Source organism: Panulirus ornatus, chromosome 61, assembly GCF_036320965.1.
Source record: "Panulirus ornatus isolate Po-2019 chromosome 61, ASM3632096v1, whole genome shotgun sequence".
Lineage (NCBI taxonomy): Eukaryota > Metazoa > Arthropoda > Malacostraca > Decapoda > Palinuridae > Panulirus > Panulirus ornatus.
In genome coordinates this window covers 6,457,419-6,475,487 of record NC_092284.1, presented here as the reverse complement: position 1 = coordinate 6,475,487, position 18,069 = coordinate 6,457,419, and the positions used below count along the sequence as shown (strand labels likewise).

The 18,069-nt window shown below is 40.9% G+C and overlaps 1 protein-coding gene across 3 annotated transcripts in view; it reads left to right on the top strand.

Annotated features, from left to right (window-relative positions):
• The window catches only part of LOC139767499 (breast cancer anti-estrogen resistance protein 1-like), a 173,794-nt gene that overhangs the window by 127,941 nt on the left and 27,784 nt on the right, over nt 1-18,069 (top strand). Inside the window, exon 1 of one of the 3 annotated variants that reach the window (XM_071696925.1) lies at nt 8,628-8,903. The exons of the other annotated variants lie outside the window; for them this stretch is intronic. Within the exon in view, the coding sequence (XP_071553026.1) occupies nt 8,856-8,903 (48 nt within the window). The 5' untranslated portion in view covers nt 8,628-8,855. Of the gene's footprint in view, nt 1-8,627; nt 8,904-18,069 lie in introns of those variants that run through there. 3 annotated transcript variants of the gene reach the window in all.

The window sequence follows — 18,069 nt, the reverse complement described above, 5'->3', positions numbered from 1 at the left end:
TGGGGGTGTGGGGAGCACTTGTGGGGGTGTGGGGAGGCACTTGTGGGGGGTGTGGGGAGCACTTGTGGGCGTGTGGGGAGCACTTGTGGTTGTGTGGGGAGCACTTGTGGGGGGTGTGGGGAGCACTTGTGGGGGTGTGGGGAGCACTTGTGGGCGTGTGGGGAGCACTTGTGGTTGTGTGGGGAGCACTTGTGGGGTGTGGGGGAGCACTTGTGGGGGTGTGGGGAGCACTTGTGGGGCGTGTGGGGAGCACTTTGTGGGGTGTGGGGAGCACTTGTGGGGTGTGGGGAGCACTTGTGGGGGTGTGGGGAGCACTTGTGGGCGTGTGGGGAGCACTTGTGGGGGTGTGGGGAGCACTTGTGGGGGTGTGGGGAGCACTTGTGGGGGTGTGGGGAGCACTTGTGGGGGTGTGGGGAGCACTTGTGGGGGTGTGGGGAGCACTTGTGGGCGTGTGGGGAGCACTTGTGGTTGTGTGGGGAGCACTTGTGGGGGTGTGGGGAGCACTTGTGGGGGTGTGGGGAGCACTTGTGGGCGTGTGGGGAGCACTTGTGGGGGTGTGGGGAGCACTTGTGGGGGTGTGGGGAGCACTTGTGGGGGTGTGGGGAGCACTTGTGGGGGTGTGGGGAGCACTTGTGGGGGTGTGGGGAGCACTTGTGGGGGTGTGGGGAGCACTTGTGGGCGTGTGGGGAGCACTTGTGGGGGTGTGGGGAGCACTTGTGGGGGTGTGGGGAGCACTTGTGGGGGTGTGGGGAGCACTTGTGGGGGTGTGGGGAGCACTTGTGGGGGTGTGGGGAGCACTTGTGGGGGTGTGGGGAGCACTTGTGGGGGTGTGGGGAGCACTTGTGGGGGTGTGGGGAGGAGCTTGTGTGTGTGGGTTTGTGGGGAGCACTTGTGGGGGTGTGGGGAGCACTTGTGGGGGTGTGGGGAGCATTTGTGGGCGTGTGGAGGGGGAGCTTTTGTGTGTGGGTGTGTGGGGAGCACTTGTGGGTGTGTGGGGGGGAGCTTGTGGGTGTCTGGGGGGGAGCTTGTGGGTGTGGGTGTGTGGGGAGCTATGCTGTGGGAGAGATGTGGGGAGGAGAAGTGATGTGTGGGGGTGCTATCATGGTGTGAAAAAAAGTGGGGGTGGGGAGAGGTTTTTGGGTGAAGTGGGAAGTAACTGGGGAGTTACTTGTGATCTTGGGGAGTAGTAGTGAGGTGGGGAGTGGGTGTTATGTGGGGAGTTGTGGCCATGAAGGGAGTGGTTGTGGGGGGGAGGGATAATAGTAATGTGGGGGAGTTGGTTTAGAGCGGGGAGTGAAGGTTTATGTGGGGAGATGTTGTCTTGGGGAGGAGGAGGAGTCAAGTGGGGAGCTGTGGCGTGGGGAGGTTACTACAGTGTGGAATATTGGCTGTTGGAGATGTTGGTGTTGGTGCTCAGAGATGTGGGAGATGGTGAGGGTGATGGGGGAGATGATGGTGGTGATGGGGGAGATGTGGTGGAGATGGTGGTGATGGGAGGAGATGGTGGTGACACTTTGTGTGTATGTAGGAGAAGGTAGTGTTGGAGATGGTGGTGTTGATGGTGGAGATGGTGGTGGTGATGGTGAGTGTGTGGAGGAGAAGATGTGGTGGAGATGGTGGTGATGGGGGATGATGATGTTGGCGACAGTTTGTCTGTTTGTAGGAGAAGGTAGTGTTGGAGATGGTGGTGATGGGGGATGGTGGTGTTGGCGACAGTTTGTCTGTTTGTAGGAGAAGGTAGTGTTGGAGATGGTGGTGATGATGGGGGGATAATGTTAGCGACAGTTTGTATGTATGTAGGAGAAGGTAGTGTTGGAGATGGTGGTGATGGGGGATGATGATGTTGGCGACAGTTTGTGTGTATGTAGGAGAAGGTAGTGTTGGAGATGGTGGTGATGGGGATGATGTTGGCGACAGTTTGTGTGTTTGCAGGAGAAGGTAGTGTTGGAGATGGTGGTGATGGGGATGATGTTGGCGACAGTTTGTGTGTTTGCAGGAGAAGGTAGTGTTGGAGATGGTGGTGATGGGGGGATGATGGTGTTGGCGACAGTTTGTGTGTTTGTAGGAGAAGGTAGTGTTGGAGATGGTGATGATGGGGATGATGTTGGCGACAGTTTGTGTGTATGTAGGAGAAGGTAGTGTTGGAGATGGTGGTGATGGGGATGATGGTGTTGGCGACAGTTTGTGTGTATGTAGGAGAAGGTAGTGTTGGAGATGGTGGTGATGGGGATGATGGTGTTGGCGACAGTTTGTGTGTATGTAGGAGAAGGTAGTGTTGGAGATGGTGGTGATGGGGGATGATGATGTTGGCGACAGTTTGTGTGTTTGTAGGAGAAGGTAGTGTTGGAGATGGTGGTGATGGGGGATGATGGTGTTGGCGACAGTTTGTGTGTATGTAGGAGAAGGTAGTGTTGGAGATGGTGATGATGGGGGATGATGATGTTGGCTACAGTTTGTGTGTATGTAGGAGAAGGTCGTGTTGGAGATGGTGGTGATGGGGGAGATGGTGGTGATGGGGGATGATGGTGTTGGCGACAGTTTGTGTGTTTGTAGGAGAAGGTAGTGTTGGAGATGGTGGTGATGGGGATGATGGTGTTGGCGACAGTTTGTGTTCGTATAGAAGGAGAAGGTAGTGGAGATAGTGGTGGTGATGGGGGAAGAGGGAGATGTATGTTGGCGACAGTTTGAGGGAGATGCAGTGACCGCAGTGTCTCGCGTTACGTGCGTAACGTAACGTAACACTCAGATGACCAACCCAAGTGTGACGTACCTGATGTTGTGGAGGCGCTGGACCACCTCACACAACCTCTCCATCATGCCTACAACCAGCTATATACACACACACACAAAGGATAATTAATTCCTTTTTTGATATAAGAATTAAGAAAAAATAAGATCAAATGGACTGGGAACCATTAAAACTCCCTATGTAAACTCAGTCACGAACGCTACCATACAGCAGCTGGGTGAGTGTTATCCATGCACCAGCTCTTCTCTATTTAATCAACTCGAAATACAATCTATATAAACTTATCATTCTCATTATCTATATAAACTTATCATTATCAATATAAACTTATCATTCTCATTATCAATATAAACTTATCATTCTCGTTATCAATATAAACTCATCATTCTTATTATCAATATAAACTTATTCTCATTATCTATATAAACTTATCATTATCAATATAAACTTATCATTCTTATTATCAATATAAACTTATTCTCATTATCTATATAAACTTATCATTATCAATATAAACTCATCATTCTTATTATCAATATAAACTTATTCTCATTATCTATATAAACTTATCATTATCAATATAAACTTATCATTCTTATTATCAATATAAACTTATTCTCATTATCTATATAAACTTATCATTATCAATATAAACTTATCATTCTTATTATCAATATAAACTTATTCTCATTATCTATATAAACTTATCATTATCAATATAAACTTATCATTCTTATTATCAATATAAACTTATTCTCATTATCTATGTAAACTTATCATTATCAATATAAACTCATCATTCTTATTATCAATATAAACTTATTCTCATTATCTATATAAACTTATCACTATCAATATAAACTTATCATTCTCATTATCAATATAAACTTATCATTCTCATTATCAATATAAATTTCCTAGTGTTCGTGAGAGAGAGAACGAGTTCTAAACTCAAACTGGTAGTTTAGATATGAAGATATTGATGTATATGACCGTGAAGTGCACTTGGTCGAGGCTATATGACCGGTCAGTCGGCAACACAAGAGGACGCCAAAGCCATTTCTTGTGTTTATATTAATGGTTGGTAGTTAATATATTAGGGAATCTACAAATATGTATGAAAATTATGTATATATATTCCTTCTAAGCCACGGGGTGGGTCGTGTAGGAGAGGGGTGGGTCGTGTAGGAGAGGGGTGGGTCGTGTAGGAGAGGGGTGGGTCGTGTAGGAGAGGGTTGGGTCGTGTAGGAGAGGGGTGGGTCGTGTAGGAGAGGGATGGGTCGTGTAGGAGAGGGATGGGTCGTGTAGGAGAGGGGTGGGTCGTGTAGGAGAGGGGTGGGTCGTGTAGGAGAGGGGTGGGTCGTGTAGGAGAGGGTTGGGTCGTGTAGGAGAGGGTGGGTCATGTAGGAGCTGGGTGGGTCGTGTAGGAGAGGGGTGGGTCGTGTAGGAGAGGGGTGGGTCGTGTAGGAGAGGGGTGGGTCGTGAAGGAGAGGGGTGGGTCGTGTAGGAGAGGGTGGGTCGTGTAGGAGAGGGGTGGGTCGTGTAGGAGAGGGGTGGGTCGTGTAGGAGAGGGGTGGGTCGTGTAGGAGAGGGGTGGGTCGTGTAGGAGAGGGTGGGTCGTGTAGGAGAGGGGTGGGTCATGTAGGAGAGAAGTGGGTCGTGTAGGAGAGGGTGGGTCGTGTAGGAGAGGGGTGGGTCGTGTAGGAGAGGGGTGGGTCGTGTAGGAGAGGGGTGGGTCGTGTAGGAGAGGGATGGGTCGTGTAGGAGAGGGGTGGGTCGTGTAGGAGAGGGGTGGGTCGTGTAGGAGAGGGGTGGGTCGTGTAGGAGAGGTAGGTGGGTCGTGTAGGAGAGGTAGGTGGGTCGTGTAGGAGAGGGGTGGGTCGTGTAGGAGAGGGGTGGGTCGTGTAGGAGAGGTAGGTGGGTGGGTGTTAACCATAGTGAGGTGGGCGGGGGCGGTGGTGGCCAGCACCACGACGGGTCACAACCCAGTGACGCCCCTCACTGTGGGGTGTTGCTGGTCACACCCGGTACACACAACACCTGCACACACACCTGTGTTCTGGCAACACCTGCACACACACTTGTGTTCTGGCAACACCTACACACACACTTGTGTTCTGGCAACACCTGCACACACCTGTGTTCTGGCAACACCTACACACACACCTGTGTTCTGGCAACACCTGCACACACACTTGTGTTCTGGCAACACCTGCACACACCTGTGTTCTGGCAACACCTACACACACACTTGTGTTCTGGCAACACCTGCACACACACTTGTGTTCTGGCAACACCTGCACACACCTGTGTTCTGGCAACACCTGCACACACCTGTGTTCTGACCTAACACAACACCTGCACACACACTTGTGGTTTGGCAACACCTGCACACACACTTGTGTTCTGGCAACACCTGCACACACACTTGTGTTCTGGCAACACCTGCACACACCTGTGTTCTGGCAACACCTGCACACACCTGTGTTCTGACCTAACACAACACCTGCACACACACTTGTGGTTTGGCAACACCTGCACACACACTTGTGTTCTGGCAACACCTGCACACACCTGTGTTCTGGCAACACCTGCACACACCTGTGTTCTGACCTAACACAACACCCAGTATGAGTGAAGTGGTAAACCATATTGCTGGTTGGTTGGTTATTTGGCCTTTTAAGCCAATCAGCTGCCGGGGTCGTTACGGTCATTAACCAGAAAGTAAAAAAAGAGGCTTTTGATATATATATATATATATATATATATATATATATATATATATATATATATATATATATATATATATATATATATAATTTTTCTGCTGAGGTAAGGGGAAACCAATTGCTTGTTTTCTAAGTGTAATATTAAGTGATTACAAGATTAAGTCTGTCTGATATTTTAACAGTAAATACCAAAGGTATTTTTCTCACCATTGTTTGTATTTTTTCTTATGAGAATTATATACATTTTGTGTATTTACATAAGAATATAGAACTTATCAGTCACTATATCGGTTTCATGTAATTTGAAATCTCATACAACGTTTTTTTTCTACGTCACAGGTGAGTGATGGTGATGGCGTGTCCCGGATGTGAAGGGTAAGAGTGGTGACCGGAAATGAGTTGGAGTAGTGTGGGAGGAATGTTGGTGAAGGTTCCTCCAACACTGAGGCCGGACTGAAGGATTCTCCAACACTGGCCCCTGGCTGGCCACTCCATCTGTCATAGTGTTAGGTTCTATGACGACTGACATATATATATATATATATATATATATATATATATATATATATATATATATATATATATATATATATATATTATTTATTTTCCTTTGTCGCTGTCTCCCGCGTTAGCGAGGTAGCGCAAGTAAACAGACGAAAAAAATGGCTCAACCCGCCCACATACACATGTATATACATATACGTCCACACACGCAAATATACATACCTATACATCTCAATGTATACATATATATACACACACAGACATATACATATATACACATGTACATAATTCATACTGTCTGCATTTATTTATTCCCGTCGCCACCTCGCCACACATGGAATAACAACCCCCTCCCCCCTCATATATATATATATATATATATATATATATATATATATATATATATATATATATATATATATATATATATATATATATATATATGATTTATATTATCACGACGGATGCGATAGATAAGTGGGAGGGTTTCGAACCCTGGTGTGAACAGACCGATTTTGTCGATAGACAGTAACGCCACCTGGAGGGTACCCACTGTGTTGCCATCTGGTGTAGACATGACCAAACTGTGAACCATCTGGAACCATCTGTCTCCTTAACAACCACTCCTCAGGGTCATAACTTGTAGTATTGTAGCTTGTAGTAATACAGTATTGTAGCTTGTAGTAATACAGTATTATAGCTTGTAATACGGTATTGTAGCTTGTAGTAATACAGTATTGTAGCTTGTAGTAATACAGTATTGTAGCTTGTAGTAATACAGTATTATAGCTTGTAGTAATGCAGTATCGTAGCTTGTAGTAATACAGTATTGTAGCTTGTAGTAATACAGTATTGTGGTTTGTAGTAATACAGTATGGTAGCTTGTAGTAATACAGTATTGTAGCTTGTAGTAATACAGTATTGTGGTTTGTAGTAATACAGTATTGTAGCTTGTAGTAATACAGTATTGTAGCTTGTAGTAATACAGTATTGTAGCTTGTAGTAATACAGTATTGTGGCTTGTAGTAATGCAGTATTGTAGCTTGTAATACAGTATTGTAGCTTGTAGTAATACGGTATTGTAGCTTGTAGTAATACAGTATTGTGGTTTGTAGTAAAACAGTATTGTAGCTTGTAGGAATACAGTATTGTAGTTTGTAGTAATACAGTATTGTAGCTTGTAGTGATACAGTATTGTAGCTTGTAGTATTGCAGTATTGTAGCTTGTAGTAATACAGTATTGTGGCTTGTAGTAATACAGTATTGTAGTTTGTAGAAATACAGTATTGTGGCTGTAGTAATACAGTATTGTAGCTTGTAGTATTACAGTATTGTGGTTTGTAGTAATACAGTATTGTAGCCTGTAGTAATACAGTATTGTAGCTGTAGTAATACAGGATTGTAGCTTGTAATAATACAGTATTGTGGTTTGTAGTAATACAGTATTGTGGTTTGTAGTATTACCGTATTGTAGTTTGTAGAAATACAGTATTGTAGCTGTAGTAATACAGGATTGTAGCTTGTAGTAATACAGTATTGTGGTTTGTAGTAATACAGTATTGTAGCTTGTAGTAATACAGTATTGTGGTTTGTAGTAATACAGTATTGTAGCTTGTAGTAATACAGTATTGTAGCTTGTAGTAATACAGTATTGTGGCTTGTAGTAATACAGTATTGTGGTTTGTAGTAATACAGTATTATGGTTTGTAGTAATACAGTATTGTAGTAATACAGTCTGATGTATGTCTCTTCATCTCCGTGTGGCCGGGGTTCGAACCCCTCTGTTGGTGTGTATGTGTCGTGGATGGCTTGGCTGGTGGTGGTGGCTGTGGTAGAGAGAGAGAGAGAGAGAGAGAGAGGCTGTTGGCAGGGGGTAGGGGGGGGGTAGTGAGTCACCTTGACCTTGCTACCCACACGTGTTGACCCTGCCATCATGTGGGCACCCCCCCCCAACCCTAGCCCCGCCCCCCCCTCTCCCTAGCCCCGCCCCCCACTCTCCCTAGCCCCGCCCCCCCACCATATGTCATGTCGGACCCCACACACACACTACACCAACCCTGTAGTTTCTGTGTAGGTGAGAACACCCTGTGTGTACCTCACCCATACTAACACCCACACACCTCTAACTGACTCAGGTGTAGGGTATACCCACGTCCTACACCCTCATACACCCAGGTGTTGATGGACATAGACACCCAGGTGTTCTCAAGGTCCCTCTCTCCCCCCCACACACATCACCCCTCTCCCTCCCTCTCCCTCACTCTCCCTCACTCTCCCTCCCTCCCCGGGTGTTACTGAGTTTCTACACGCCTCCTACACCCAAGCTCTTGTGTACACCATACACCTCCTGTTCTCCGGCCATACATCAGGTCTCCATGTGTGTCATACACACACACACACACACACACACACACACACACACACACACACACACACACACACACACACAGTGTTGGTCGCCTACAGCAACATACAACTGTTGTATAAACGACGGCATTGACGGGGACGCTAAAGGCCATTGTGCATCAGTGTGGAGTTGATGATAGCTTAAAAAAAACTACTGAATGGAATTCCATTTTTTTGTCAAGTTAAAATCCTTTTTTTTTTTTGTCTTTTTCTTTACCAGACAATGCAGTTGTGGGCCAACCAGGCCCCCTCCATGTTCTCTGTCTTTCTCATGTCAACTTGACCTGACCCTAAAAAACTCTCATGACCTTTGACCTGACCTCAGTCACCATTCGGGACATGTCGACTCAAGAGTGTAGACAAGGGAAGGTTGGGGTGAGGTTAGGGTGTGGTAGATTAATCATTTATATAATGTTTTGTTGACATTTCAGCCGAGGCCATTTACTGAAGTTACCCCTGGAATAAACATGAAACACGTCAAGAGGAAGTGTTCAGTAGGCAAGCTTAATTATGATGTACGTTTCTGTTTAACAAAAAAGTTCATAATTTAACTTTTAAAGTTGATCTGTTTATGTGGTAGATGAGGTAGACTTGGGGCGCGGCCTTACACTCACAGAGTAGATTTTCTACCTTACACCCACAGAGTAGATTTTCTACCTTACACTCAGTGTAGACTTTCTACCTTACACTCAGGGTAGACTTTCTACCTTACACTAAGAGTAGACTTTCTACCTTACACTCAGTGTAGACTTTCTACCTTACACTAAGAGTAGACTTTCTACCTTACACTAAGAGTAGACTTTCTACCTTACACTAAGAGTAGACTTTCTACCTTACACTAAGAGTAGACTTTCTACCTTACACTCAGTGTAGACTTTCTACCTCACACTCAGAGTAGACTTTCTACCTTACACTCAGTGTAGACTTTCTACCTTACACTCAAAGAGTAGACTTTCTACCTCACACTCAGAGTAGACTTTCTACCTCACACTCAGAGTAGACTTTCTACCTTACACTCAGTGTAGACTTTCTACCTTACACTAAGAGTAGACTTTCTACCTTACACTAAGAGTAGACTTTCTACCTTACACTCACAGTAGACTTTCTACCTTACACTAAGAGTAGACTTTCTACCTTACACTCAAAGAGTAGACTTTCTACCTCACACTCAGAGTAGACTTTCTACCTTACACTCAGTGTAGACTTTCTACCTTACACTGAGAGTAGATTTTCTACCTTACACTCAGTGTAGACTTTCTACCTCTCATAACCTTGTATATATGTACCAAGTCTTTACTCCTACATATGTAGACACACACACACACACACACACACACACACACCAAACTCAGTCTAAGTCAGGAACCCATTATTCGACCAGCTCTAAGAGGAAGATGAACACCTAGGGCGGGTGAAGGCAGACTATCATAGCCATGATTCGAACCCATACAGGTCCAGACCTAGGCTGGCCCTTTCTGACCCATGGTCAGTAAAGCTAAGCACTACACCAAGGAGGCCCGTGTGTGTGTGTGTGTGTGTGTGTGTGTGTGTGTGTGTGGATGTCAGTCACCAACCCACATAGCACTAACTGCTCTCCCTTAACTACATCCTAGTTACCACTAACTACCCCATCAGATGTACTGGTACAACTCACTTGCATGGTTATCTGGCCTGTTGGCTCGTTAACTACCAGGGTCGTTAAAGTAGTCATTGTCAGGTCTTAATCACCAGTTGAAACATCTCATATTCAAGATCATAATGATTATATCACCGTAAACACACTTAATATATAAGTATACCATAGTATTACCCATATATATATATATATATTTGTAAACACTGAACACACACAGTCACTATATTATAAATTATGTAACCATGAATTAAGATGTTGAGCAAAAATTATGAAAATTATTATAATTTCTTAATTTTTATTTTATCTATTTATTTATATATTTATTTTTTAGGGGAAGGATATAGATTAGGGTAAAAATAAATGATAAAGATGGACATATAGCTGTCATTAGGGTAAACACCATCTTAGTTATTGAACATTTTATATCTTCACTATTTTATATCTTCACTATTTTGTAAAAAAAAAATATATATCTTTATTTCTGCAATATTAATATAGTCAATTTTATATTATATACTCCTCGATATTCCTTAAGTATTATAGAAGATAACTATATTATTATAGCTAGAATTACTATAATTACTCCAAGGTATAAATTATATATAAACATATTCACAATTATAAAAATACTTTTCCTATAATTTCACAAATTGTTGTTAATGCCAAATTGGACGTTATTAAAAACTTTTATATATTTCCTATGTTGTGTATTGGTAATTATAAAATGATAAACCATTTATTGACTCGGGTAATCGTTACGTTAGTACATTATTTAAATAAATTATTGTGTTTAGTGTTGTGACACTTAAGGACACAGGTTAATGATGTATTATGGTCGTACATGATCGTGGGTTGGATGACCTTACTTAGAGGTCACGGGTCGTTAGACCCAACCAGCTCGTTAAGGTAAATGACCTCGTTAACGAAGGTTATGATGGTTATGGCCTCTCCTGGGACAGCTGGTGCATTTCTCCCTGGGACAGCTGGTCTCCCATCTATCCCTGGGACAGCTGGTGCATCTCCCTGGGACAGCTGGTCTCCCGTCTCTCCCTGGGACAGGTGGCCCAGCCTATCCCAGATACAGCTGGCTACATAACTACATAACTGGATGGCTCCTGACGTCATTACTGTTACCACAATCAACCACAATCACCACCATTACTACTAGCTGTCAACCACAGTCATCACCATTACTACTAGCTGTCAACCACAATCACCACCATTACTACTAGCTGTCAACCACAATCACCACCATTACTACTAGCTGTCAACCACAATCACCACCATTACTACTAGCTGTCAACCACAATCACCACCATTACTACTAGCTGTCAACCACAATCACCACCATTACTACTAGCTGTCAACCACAATCACCACCATTACTACTAGCTGTCAACCACAATCACCACCATCACTACTAGCTGTCAACCACAATCACCACCATTACTACTAGCTGTCAACCACAATCACCACCATCACTACTAGCTGTCAACCACAATCACCACCATTACTACTAGCTGTCAACCACAATCACCACCATTACTACTAGCTGTCAACCACAATCACCACCATTACTACTAGCTGTCAACCACAATCACCACCATTACTACTAGCTGTCAACCACAATCACCACCATTACTACTAGCTGTCAACCACAATCACCACCATTACTACTAGCTGTCAACCACAATCACCACCATTACTACTAGCTGTCAACCACAATCACCACCATTACTACTAGCTGTCAACCACAATCACCACCATTACTACTAGCTGTCAACCACACTCACCACCATTACTACTAGCTGTCAACCACAATCACCACCATTACTACTAGCTGTCAACCACACTCACCACCATTACTACTAGCTGTCAACCACAATCACCACCATTACTACTAGCTGTCAACCACACTCACCACCATTACTACTAGCTGTCAACCACAATCCCCACCATTACTACTAGCTGTCAACCACACTCACCACCATTACTACTAGCTGTCAACCACAATCACCACCATTACTACTAGCTGTCAACCACCATCACCACCATTACTACTAGCTGTCAACCACAATCACCACCATCACTACTAGCTGTCAACCACAATCACCACCATTACTACTAGCTGTCAACCACAATCACCACCATTACTACTAGCTGTCAACCACAATCCCCACCATTACTACTAGCTGTCAACCACAATCCCCACCATTACTACTAGCTGTCAACCACAATCACCACCATTACTACTAGCTGTCAACCACAATCACCACCATTACTACTAGCTGTCAACCACAATCACCACCATTACTACTAGCTGTCAACCACAATCACCACCATTACTACTAGCTGTCAACCACAATCACCACCATTACTACTAGCTGTCAACCACAATCACCACCATTCCTACTGACCCCCGTCATTACGAACCACCAGTTACCACCATCCTATCCCGCCTCCAAATGGTTCATTCAACATCCTGTATTACAACCTATTCACAATCTCCTACATATATATATATATATATATATATATATATATATATATATATATATATATATATATATATATATATATAATATATATATATATATATATATATATATATATATATATATATATATTATATATATATTATATATATATATATATATATATATATATATATATATATATATATATATATATATATATATTTATATATATATATATATATATATATATATATATATATATATATATATATATATATATATATATATATATATATATTACACGAAAGTGCACTTGGGATCTTATCATGTTTCATTTTCCCAGTGGACTCATAGGAATATATATATATATATATATATATATATATATATATATATATATATATATATATAGTGTGGATGAGTAGTACTGTGGTTGGGTTATGTGGAGTAGTTAAGTGAGGTGTGTGGCGTGCCTTAACTTCCACCAGTTCGTAGAAAGGTTAATTCCTGGGAATGTTAAGGTCACACAAGGAGAGAGAGAGAGAGAGAGAGAGTGAGAGAGAGAGAGAGAGAGAGAGAGAGAGAGAGAGAGTGAGAGAGAGAGAGAGAGAGAGTATTTCAAAATACACCATATGCTGGTCATGTTCTAAATTTAGTACTAAAATTCTACGATATATATATATATATATATATATATATATATATATATATATATATATATATATATATATATATATATATATATTGGAAAGGATCACAATTTTGCGCGTGATCAAGTATATTCCTATGAGTCCACTGGGGAAAATGAAACACGAAAAGTTCCCTAGTGCACTTTCGTGTCATAATCACATCATCATCATCAGGGGAGACACAAGAGAGAAATATAACAGTCACTTGATATACATCGAAGAGACGAAGCTATATAGATAGATAGATAACAGATGACGTACTTATTAGTAAAACCAATTACCGGTTGTAATGTAATAGTTGTGTAAGTACAATGATCGACGTAGTGAAGATATGTGCAATGTATATTATTATGAAAATGTCTTCAATTTGAAATGAAATTAACGTCACGCAATACAGGAGCTATCGTGGTCCACAGAGTTTTGTATTGTCTTAAAATACAGTAGGTATCTTCATATTGTATTGTCTTGAAATACAATAGGTATCTTCATATTGTATTGTTTTAAGATACAGTAGATATCTTCATATTGTATTGTTTTAAGATACAGTAGATATCTTCACATTGTATTGTCTTAGGTATCTTCATATTGTGTTATCTTAAAATACAGTAGGTATCTTCATATTGTATTGTCTTAAAATACAGTAGGTATCTTCATATTGTATTGTCTGAAAATACAATAGGTATCTTCATATTGTATTGTTTTAAGATACAGTAGATATCTTCACATTGTATTGTCTTAGGTATCTTCATATTGTGTTATCTTGAAATACAGTAGGTATCTTCATATTGTATTGTCTTAAAATACAGTAGGTATCTTCATATTGTATTGTCTTAAGATACAGTAGGTATCTTCATATTGTATTCTGAAAATACAGTAGGTATCTTCATATTGTATTCTTAAAATACAGTAGGTATCTTCATACTGTATTGTCTTAGGTATCTTCATATTGTGTTGTCTTGAAATACAGTAGGTATCTTCATATTGTATTGTCTTAAAATACAGTAGGTATCTTCATATTGTATTGTCTTAAAATACAGTAGATATCTTCATATTGTATTGTCTTAAGATACAGTAGGTATCTTCATATTGTATTCTGAAAATACAGTAGGTATCTTCATCTTGTATTGTCTTGATATACAGTATGTATCTTCATCTTGTATTGTCTTAAGATACAGTAGGTATCTTCATATTGTATTGTCTTAAAATACAGTAGGTATCTTCATATTGTATTGTCTTGTAATACAGTAGGTATCATCATATTGTATTGTCTTAAAATACAGTAGGTATCTTCATATTGTATTGTCTTAAAATACAGTAGGTATCTTCATATTGTATTATCTTGTAATACAGTAGGTATCATCATATTGTATTCTTAAAATACAGTAGGTATCTTCATATTGTATTCTTAAAATACAGTAGGTATCTTCATATTGTATTCTTAAAATACAGTAGGTATCTTCATTTTGTATTGTCTTGATATACAGTAGGTATCTTCATATTGTATTGTCTTAAGATACAGTATGTATCTTCATATTGTATTGTCTTAAGATACAGTAGGTATCTTCATATTGTATTGTCTTAAGATACAGTAGGTATCTTCATATTGTATTGTCTTAAAATACAGTAGGTATCTTCATATTGTATTGTCTTAAAATACAGTAGGTATCTTCATACTGTATTATCTTGTAATACAGTAGGTATCATCATATTGTATTCTTAAAATACAGTAGGTATCTTCATATTGTATTCTTAAAATACAGTAGGTATCTTCATATTGTATTCTTAAAATACAGTAGGTATCTTCATCTTGTATTGTCTTGATATACAGTAGGTATCTTCATATTGTATTGTCTTAAGATACAGTAGGTATCTTCATCTTGTACTGTCTTGATATACAGTAGGTATCTTCATATTGTATTGTCTTAAGATACAGTAGGTATCTTCATATTGTATTGTCTTAAGATACAGTAGGTATCTTCATATTGTATTGTCTTAAAATACAGTAGGTATCTTCATATTGTCTTAAAATACAGTAGGTATCTTCATACTGTATTATCTTGTAATACAGTAGGTATCATCATATTGTATTCTTAAAATACAGTAGGTATCTTCATATTGTATTATTAAAATACAGTAGGTATCTTCATCTTGTATTGTATTAAGATACAGTAGGTATCTTCATATTGTATTGTCTTAAGATACAGTAGGTATCTTCATATTGTATTGTCTTAAGATACAGTAGGTATCTTCATATTGTATTGTCTTAAGATACAGTAGGTCTCCAACCACGACAAATGTCTCTGTGTGTGTGTGTGTGTGTGTGTGTGTGTGTGTGTGTGTGTGTGTTTGTGTAGCAAGAACACCGGAAAACAGTATGACGTAATATTAGACCCCTGGTGGTGGTTCACCTAACTGTTCGCTCTGGTATTCTGACGGTGATGAAAGCCTTGTGTGCGTGTGCTTGCGTTTAGATGGACAGACGTAGCGTGAGGACAGATGGACAAGTGAGACAGATTGGAATCGTGCGTGGATGGGTTAATGTTGACCCACAACACACCCACGTCTTCATTGTCCAAGTAGACTAAGGAGAATATGAAAGATGAGAAGTTCACAAGTGCATTTTCGTGTAATGATTACGTCATTATCATCAGGGGAGATACAAGAATGAGATAGAAGACGTAGAACATAAGTTGCCAAGTGCACTTTCGTGTAATGATCACATCATCATCATCACGGGAGATACAAGAATGAGATAGAAGACGTAGAACATAAGTTGCCAAGTGCACTTTCGTGTAGTGATCACGTCATCATCATCAGGGGAGATGTAAGAATGAGATAGAAGACGTAGAACATAAGTTGCCAAGTGCACTTTCGTGTAATGATCACATCATCATCATCAGGGGAGATACAAGAATGAGATAGAAGACGTAGAACATAAGTTGCCAAGTGCACTTTCGTGTAATGATCACATCATCATCAGGGGAGATGCAAGAATGAGATAGAAGACGTAGAATATAAGTTGCCAAGTGCACTTTCGTGTAATGATCACATCATCATCAGGGGAGATACAAGAATGAGATAGAAGACGTAGAACGTAAGTTCACAAGTGCACTTTCGTGTAATGATCACATCATCATCAGGGGAGATACAAGAATGAGATAGAAGACGTAGAACATAAGTTGCCAAGTGCACTTTCGTGTAATGATCACATCATCATCAGGGGAGATACAAGAACTTTTCGTGTTCATTGTCCTTGTGGTTATCAGCAAATACTAAATCATGCGCCTCATGTCCCCTACTGCAATATACATTTACAAATGTACATATTCATCCTTGCTTGCCTTCATCCATTCCCTGCGCCACCCCGCCACAGTAGGATACTAGCGACTGACTACCCAACATTCACCTATTGTCACAATCGAAGAAGTGAACATGAAATTCACATAGTATTTTCTAGTGACTCTGGCCATACACCCATACTAGGATTGGAAGGATCACAAACTTCAACTGAGACGCCATGAAGTCAATCTTCCATTTATTTCCAAGATTTGCCATTAGTCACATTTAACTTATGAATTTCCAAACTAATCCTGTCTGGTTTTTAAGAGTTACTAGTTTAAATATTCTATTTTGACATAACCAATGAAATATGTTGGTATGGTGATGTACATTTGTCTTTTAACATAAGTTTGGCTGAGCTAAGACAAGTTGTCAGGCACTTCATATATGAACCCTGGTGTCATTAGATTTAAATATATATGAATATGAATTACTGTATCCCAAATAATTACACAAACACACAAATACAGTTACTGTATTTTCCTCTTGATTGCTGTATACACTATTGTATTATTTCCTCTTGATTGCTGTATACACTATTGTATTATTTCCTTCTTGATTGCTGTATACATTATTGTATTATTTCCTTCTTGATTGCTGTATACATTATTGTATTATTTCCTTCTTGATTGCTGTATACAGTATTGTATTATTTCCTTCTTGATTGCTGTATACAGTATTGTATTATTTCCTTCTTGATTGCTGTATACACTATTGTATTATTTTCCTCTCTCTCTCTCTCTCTCTCTCTCTCTCTCTCTCTCTCTCTCTCTCTCTCTCTCTCTCTCTCTCTCTCTCTCTCTCTCTTTACCTCATAGATTAGAAAACGGCTGGAAAACGAAAAGCTGTTGCCCACTTATGAATATACGAGTAGCACTGATAGAAAATGTGATGTGGTTCTTTGCCTTTTTATATATTTTCGAAATCCTCCTCGATGAACCCGTGTTGTATACCTCGTTAAACCCGTGTTGTATACCTCGTTAAACCCGTGTTGTATACCTCGTTAAACCCGTGTTGTATACCTCATTAAACCCGTGTTGTATACCTCGTTAAGCCCGTGTTGTATACCGGTATAAACCCATGTTGTATACCTCGTTAAACCCGTGTTGTATACCTCGTTAAACCCGTGTTGTATACCGGTATAAACCCGTGTTGTATACCTCATTAAACCCGTGTTGTATACCTCGTTAAACCCGTGTTGTATACCTCGTTAAGCCCGTGTTGTATACCTCGTTAAATCCGTGTTGTATACCTCGTTAAACCCGTGTTGTATACCGGTATAAACCCGTGTTGTATACCTCGTTAAACCCGTGTTGTATACCGGTATAGCGTTCACAACTCATTACAACACTGTGGTTGTTGAAAGGTGGATATACACACACACCGTCCAGGTTGTAGTGAGAGTAGCTGGGTTCGAAGCCACATACCTGACATACCAGTGTGGCGACCTGGCCACCGACGCGCCAGTACGCTTGCCCAATATGGCGGCCAGTGGGCAACCCACCCCCCCCCCGACCCCCACCCACTCTCCTGCTGTGGC